General features: G+C 45.4%; 1 protein-coding gene across 2 annotated transcripts; it reads right to left on the bottom strand.

Annotated features, from left to right (window-relative positions):
• Positions 1 to 3,853: 3,853 nt before the first annotated feature.
• Positions 3,854 to 4,705, bottom strand: GTSF1L (gametocyte specific factor 1-like). Of its 2 annotated transcripts, none has more exons than XM_011929025.1 (2): positions 4,106 to 4,705; positions 3,854 to 4,030 (listed from the first exon to the last, which is right to left on the bottom strand). In XM_011929025.1, the coding sequence occupies exons 1-2, from the start codon at positions 4,382 to 4,384 to the stop codon at positions 3,938 to 3,940; spliced, it is 372 nt and encodes a 123-aa protein (XP_011784415.1). In that variant the 5' UTR covers positions 4,385 to 4,705; the 3' UTR covers positions 3,854 to 3,937. The 2 variants fall into 2 exon arrangements, with proteins under 2 accessions (XP_011784415.1, XP_011784416.1); XM_011929026.1 differs by having other exon boundaries at positions 3,854 to 4,012; positions 4,148 to 4,705.
• Positions 4,706 to 6,865: the final 2,160 nt, after the last annotated feature.

Here is a 6,865-nt window from a genome sequence, read left to right as displayed (position 1 = left end):
GGCCTCCCAAAGTGCTGGGATTACAGGCTTGAGCCACCGCGCCTGGCCGCCTTTTTATTTTCATTAAATATTAGGTCAACAGAATTTCACATTATTTGAGATTCATCCAAGTAGATCTGGGTAGTTATGATTTGTTCGTTCTCATGACCTTTTTGTTTTATATTTTGTATATTTTATTTTTTATATTTTATACGTGGTCTTATTCTGTCACCTGGGCTGAAGTGTAGTGATGTGATTTCAGCTTGCTGCAGCCTTGAAATCTTGGGCTCAAGTGATTTTCCTTAACCTCAGGCGTCCCTAATAACTGAGACTGCAGGTGCACCACCACGCTTGGCTAATTTTTTTAAATGTTTCTATACAAACATGGTCTCACTGTGTTGCCCAGGCTGGTCTTGAACTCATGGGCTCAAATTATCCTCCTGCCTCAGCCTCCCAGAGTGGGGCTGGGATGAATTAGAGGCATGAACCACCACACCTGGCCAATTTTATTTTTAATTGACAAATAATTGTGTATGTTTATGGAGTATGATGTGATGTTTTGATTATATATACATAGTAGAATGATTAAACCAAGCTAATTAACATATCCATCACCTCCCAGACTTATTTTTTTGTGGTGAGACCATTTAAAGTTCACTCTTCTCAATTTTGAAATATACAATATTGTTTAGTTTTTCCTTGTGTGACTTCCACAATTTACCCATTATCTCAAAGGAAGTGTGGATTGCTTCCAGACTGGCTATTACTCATAGCGCTGTTAGCACCTCTGCCTGGCCACCCCACAGTCTGGGAAGTAAGAAGCGCCTCTTCCTGGCTGCCACACCATCTGGGAAGTGAGGAGCACCTTTACCTGGCTGCTGTGCAACCCTCCAAGTGTGAAGTGGTAGCCTTGTGTGTGATCTCTCTGCCCTCTCCAAGTTTGCATTTTTGACATTAAAGTTTACTTTTAAATTAAAAAAAAAAATTAGCACTGTTATGCACATCTCATCTTCATGTTTTGGTGAACTCTCTTGCACATCGGATTTATACATATCTAGGAGTGGAATTGCTGGGAATGGATTCAATTAGGCCACTTGCCATGGACTAACTTTGTGAACCAAGGCACATTATTTAGGTTTTTTTTTGTTTTTGTTTTTTTTTTTTTTTTTTTTGAGACAGAGTTCTGCTCTGTCGCCCAGGCTGGGGTGCAGTGGTGCGATCTCGGCTCACTGCAACCTCTGCCTTCCGGGTTCAAGTGATTCTCTTGCCTCAGCCTCCCAAGTAGCTGGGATTACAGGTGTGCACCACCATGCCCAGCTAATTTTTTTGTATTTTTAGTAGAGATGGGGTTTCGCCATGTTGGCCAGGCTGGCCTCAAACTCCTAACCTTAGGTGATCTGCCCACTTTGGCCTCTTCAAGTGCTGGAATTTCAGGTGTGAGCCACCACACCCAGCTGTTATTTACCTTTTCTGAAACTCACTTTTCATATCTGTATATTGGAAATAAAAATACCTGCCCCTCAGTGTTGTGGCCTGGACTTAATGAAATTATTTCAGCAAGGCACTTGACCTGAATACAGCTCCTCTTTCCTCTTCCTCTGCCAGTGAGAGCACCCTCTGCCCCAACACATAGCTTTTCCATGGCACTCTCTTTGCCAGGAACCCTCAACATGAACCTGCAAATCTTGCCTGTTGCCCAGGGTTGGTGGGGCTGCCTTTCCCCACTGCCTGTTGGCCAGCTGTCCTTTGGGAGCTTGGAGGTTACCTTCAGAATACTCAACAGAATGCTCCAGGCTGCCACTACATAGTGAGATGTCAGCTCTGTCTTGCTGTGTCTTGACAGAGCCCCTATGGGTAGCGCTTCCACCAGGCTCACTCCCTCATGGCCCAATTCAGGGAGTTTCAAGAAGAGTAAGTTTTCCCAGTCCTATTGGCCTTTGGTTTATAGACATATATTCTCCACATCACTTTTCCCCCCATTTCAGTTCTCTAGTTCATGCACTTCATTAATCACTGTCATCCAGAACTTCCCCCCCCAACCCGCCAAGAAGTCTTTAATGCTTCGTGTAAGCAGTTGAAGGGGCCAGCCGGGTGGCAAAGTTATGATTACTTAAAAAAAAAAAAAAAAAAAGTGAGCCTAGGCAACATAGTGAGACCCTATCTCTACAAAAAATAGAAAAATTAGCCAGTTATGGTGTTGCACACGCCTGTGGTCCCAGCTACTTGGTAGGCTTCGATGAGAGGATTGCTTGAGTCTAAGAGGTTGAGGCGACAGTGAGCTGTGATTGTGCCACTGCACACCAGCCTGGGCAACAGAGCGAGGACTCTGTCTCAACAAACAAAAAAACAAACAAAACTTAACAGTTAAGATTTCCTCCTGAAAAACTTTCAAAAGACTTAAGTCTTCTATCTACTGTTTAAAAAAGTATATAATTTTTGACCAGTCAACATATTCACATATATTCCCATGTAAAAGATACCAAAGAGTCAATAGTAAAGAAGGGCTCTCTCTTCCCTGCCCCACATTCACCCCATTGTCTTCCCTGGAGGCAGCCAATATTAGTTTCTAGTGAAGAGGCAAGCAAATATTTCTGTTAGGCAACAGGTTTAAAAAACATTTCAGGCTTTGTGGGCAGATCTCCATTCTAGAGTATCCTTAAAGAGAAATTTTATGTGAAAACAAGCACATACATATTCATGTCTTCTCCCACAACTCTCCCCAAATGGTGGCATACTGTATAGACTGTTCTGGACTTGTATTTTCTTTTCTTTTTTTTTTTTTTGAGATGAAGTCTCGCTCTGTCACCCAGGCTGGATTGCAATGGCGTGATCTCGGCTAACTGCAGCCTCCGTCTCCTGGGTCAAGCTATTCTCCTGCCTCAGCCTCCTGAGTAGCTGGGATTACAGGTGCCTGCCGCATGCCCGGCTAAGTTTTGTATTTTTAGTAGAGATGGGTTTTGCTATATTGGCCAGGCTGGCCTCGAACTTCTCACCTCAGGTGATTCCCCCGTGTCTGCGTCCCAAAGTGCTGGGATTACAGGCATGAGCCACCGGGCACGGCCTGGACTTGGTTTCTATCAGTTAAACTAGAGGTTGGCAAACCATGGCCCACCAGTCAAATCCAGCCTGCCACCTGTGGCTGTAAGTCATTTTAATGGAACCTCTGTTCATTTGTTTACATGTTATATGTGGCTGCTCTCATGTTGCAGTGGCAGGGCTGAGTAGTTGCAACACACACCGCATGGCTGGCAAAGGCTAAACTATTTACTATCTGGCCTTTTACAGAAAAAGTTTGCTGACCTCTGAGCTCAACAGTGTGTCTCAACCTTTCCATATCAACACAGAAAGAGCTTCCTCACTTTTTTTCAAGGCATCTTACTATTTTATTATATGGCTGCAGTATAACTTATTTTTAATCAGGACCTTTTAATGGATATTTAGGTCACTTTTGACTCTTTGTTGTTGTTTAAGACAGGATCTCACTATGTTGCCCAGGCTGAACTCAAGCGATCCTCTCACCTCAGCCGCCAGAGTAACAGGCTACAGCTGTGATTCAACACTCCTGGCTCATTTCTAACTTTTTTGCTGCTGCAAATAATGCTGCAATGAATAGGCTGGTACTTAGCTCATTTTCCATATGTGTGATTATATTTACAGAATAAAGCCTCGCAGTGGAATTGCTTGATCAAAGGCTATGTGTATTGATAATATTTATGGCTATTGTCAAATAGCCCTCCGTGGAGGTTGTACCAACTGACGTTCTCACCAATGTTATGAAAGTGCCCGTTTTGCCCTACCTTTTGCCAGCAGAGTATTTTAAGCCTTTTGATAGTTACCAATCTGCCAGGTAAAAAAAGAGGTAGCCCAGGGTAGTTTTACTTTGTATGCCTTTTATTCTGATGCATTGCATGTTCTTCCATGCATTTACGAGACGTGTGCTCTTTCCTCAGCTGGCCGTTTACTGTCCTGGTCTGAGGATCTTCTGGGGACTGATCTCTCTTGCTGACTCTTTTGTGTCATTTTCACAAACAAGCTTTTGGGGAACAAAAGTCTTAAGGACAAACATATGCTGGCAATTAGCGCCATCGACATTCCAGATATCAGGACTGGGAAGGCAGGGTGAGACCTGCTGGGGGTCATCGTTCTGCTCTGAACTTGGAAGACTAACTTTCAGAGGGTTCTCGGTGGCCTGTTCCTCCACAGAGCTCCTGTTGACACAAACAGCCTCATGTTCCTCGAGCTTTTTGATGGGGACCACGTGGCAGGCGTTGTATTTGCAGATGGCCATCTTTCTGGCTTTCTTGGGGTTCTTTCTCCTGCATGATGCCAGGTGGTACTGGAATCTGCTGAGTGGGATTCGGTGGTGAGGATCGTAAGGGCAAATTTCAAAGGCTTCTGGCTCCATGAGAAATTCTTCTTGAAGCAGGGTATCTCACTGCTCAGAGTCTAACAGAAATGCTTTTTGTGGAGAAGCCCTTTTGAAAGAAGGATGGAGTTGTCCTCTGCCCGGTGTTGCCCTTGGGTTTCTGTAGGTGAAGGTCTTAACTTGTGGTCTCTGTTCTCTAGGACCATGAGTGGTGGATTAGTAGAGAGATGAGGAGCTGTCAAAAGCAGCTACACAGAGAACAGAGTTAGCAAATGGCACCTGAGACAGATCTATACACAGCAGATGCAAGAGCTGGAAAACCACACCTGCTTGACTCAGGGATACACTGTGATGTCAAGCCACAGTCACCTGTGGTCACAATGGCAGCCTAAGTCATCAGGAAGAGGCTATTGTGCACAGCTTGGGAAGGGTGGATGGCTTTGGGGAATGCTGCCATCTAAAATTATTCATGGATATATGTTGTGACTTAAGTCTTTTAACTGTACGTATTTGTTTTTGTTTGTTTGTTTTTTGAAACAGAGTCTCACTCTGTTGCCAGACTGGAGTGCTGTGGTGCGATCTCAGCTCACTGCAACCTCCACCTCCTGGTTCAAGCAATTCTCCTGCCTCAGCCTCCTGAGTAGCTGGGATTACAGGGGTGTACCACTATGCCTGGCTAATTTTTATATTTTTAGTAGAGACAGGGGTTGCACCATGTTGGCCAGGATGGTCTCGAACTCCTGACCTCACGATCTGCCTGCCTTAGCCTCCCAAAGTGCTGGGATTACATGCATGAGCCCCCGCACCCGGCCTCTCCTCTGTTTTTGGGACCCCAATGCTGGACCTACTCACTGCATCCTTATAGCATCTGTCTCTCTTCTGTGTTTTTTTCCTCTGTGTGCTATACTCTGGATAATTTCTTCCGTACTCTAGTTTACTATTTCTCTTTTCTGCAATGACCTAGCTGTTACCAAATATGCCCATTGGTTGTGTTTTGTTGTTGTTGTTTGTTTTTGAGACAGGGTCTTACTTTGTCATCCAGGCTGGAGTGAGTGGCACAATCCCAACTCACTGCAGCCTCGACCTCCTGGTCTCAAGGGATCCTCCCACCTCAGCCTCCTGAGTAGCTGGGACTATAGGTGAGCACCACCACACCTGGCTAATTTTTTTTTTTTTTTTTTTTTGAGACGGAGTCTCGCCCTGTCGCCCAGGCTGGAGTACAGTGGTGCGATCTCGGCTCACTGCAAGCTCCGCCTCCCGGGTTTACGCCATTCTCCTGCCTCAGCCTCCTGAGTAACTGGGACTACAGGCGCCCACCACATCGCCCGGCTAGTTTTTTTGTATTTTTTTTAGTAGAGATGGAGTTTCACCGTGTTAGCCAGGATAGGATGGTCTCGATCTCCTGACCTCGTGATCCGCCCGTCTCGGCCTCCCAAAGTCTGGGATTACAGGCTTGAGCCACCGCACCTGGCCATTTTTTTTTATATATATTTTTTGTAGAGATGGGGTCCCACTGGTCTTTAATCTTTTTTTTTTTTTTTTTTTTTGAGACAGGGGCTCACTCCCATCACCCAGGCTGGAGTGCAGTGGCATGATCACGACTCACTGCAGCCTTGACTTTCGGGGTGCAGGTGATCCTCACACCTCAGCCTCCTGAGTAGCTGGGAGTACAGGCACATGCCACCATGCCCAGCTAACTTTTTGTATTTTTAGTAGAGAAGGGATTTGACCATGTTACCCACGCTGGTCTTGAACTCCGGGGCTCAAGCAATCTGCCCACCTCAGCATCCCAAAGTGTTGGGATTATAAGTGTGAGCCACTGCACCTGGATTTCTCATTTTTATATTTTGCGTTTCTAGATATTTTGGTTGTTTTTCCAAAGCTGCTACATTACTTTGTAGAGTATCTTATTCCCTACAGGTGTTTTCAGCTCTGAGTTGTTTTAAAACTTGCGTCTGGTATCCCCGGTGTCTGAAGCCCGCATGGGTCTATTTTTGCAGATTTTCACCGATGTGTGCTGTTCCTTTGTGTACTGGTTGTCTTTGACTGCTTGTGGTTTATTGTCCTTGAAAAATTATTTGTGAGGATTTTCCAAAGCCTAGGCTACCTGTGCCTGACTGAGAGAGGCTTTGCCAGGCACGAGGAGACACCATGGTCAAGGACCTCCTCAATCCAAGTCATGGCCTCATTGTCTGAGCCAGGCTTCATGCACTCAGTATATATTGGTATAAGGGCTGGTTTTTGTTTTTTGTTATTGCTGTTGTTGTTGTTTTTTGAGATGGAATTTCACACTTGTTGCCCAGGCTGGAGTGCAATGGCACGATCTCAGTTCACTGCAACCTCCACCTCCTGGGTTCAAGCTATTCTCTTGCTTCAGCCTCCCAAGTAGCTGGGATTACAGGCGCCCGCCATCACGCCTGGCTATTTTTTTGTATTTTTAGTAGAGACGGGGTTTCACCATGTTGGCCAAGCTGGTCTTGAACTCCTGACTTCAGGTGATCCACCTGCCTCGGCCTCCCA

This window comes from Colobus angolensis, unplaced genomic scaffold (genome assembly GCF_000951035.1).
Source record: "Colobus angolensis palliatus isolate OR3802 unplaced genomic scaffold, Cang.pa_1.0 Scaffold8, whole genome shotgun sequence".
Taxonomy (NCBI): Eukaryota; Metazoa; Chordata; class Mammalia; order Primates; family Cercopithecidae; genus Colobus; species Colobus angolensis.
The sequence above is the reverse complement of the archived record's forward strand: the minus strand, read 5'-3'. Positions and strand labels throughout refer to the sequence as shown.

Excerpts from the sequence above, each read along its gene's own strand:
- GTSF1L (XM_011929025.1), bottom strand. The coding sequence starts at position 4,384 with ATGGAGCCAGAAGCCTTTGAAATTTGCCCTTACGATCCTCACCACCGA. Across the intron at positions 4,031-4,105 it reads AGAACGATGACCCCCAGCAG|ACTTTTGTTCCCCAAAAGCT; the intron begins GTCTCACCCTGC and ends TTTGTCCTTAAG.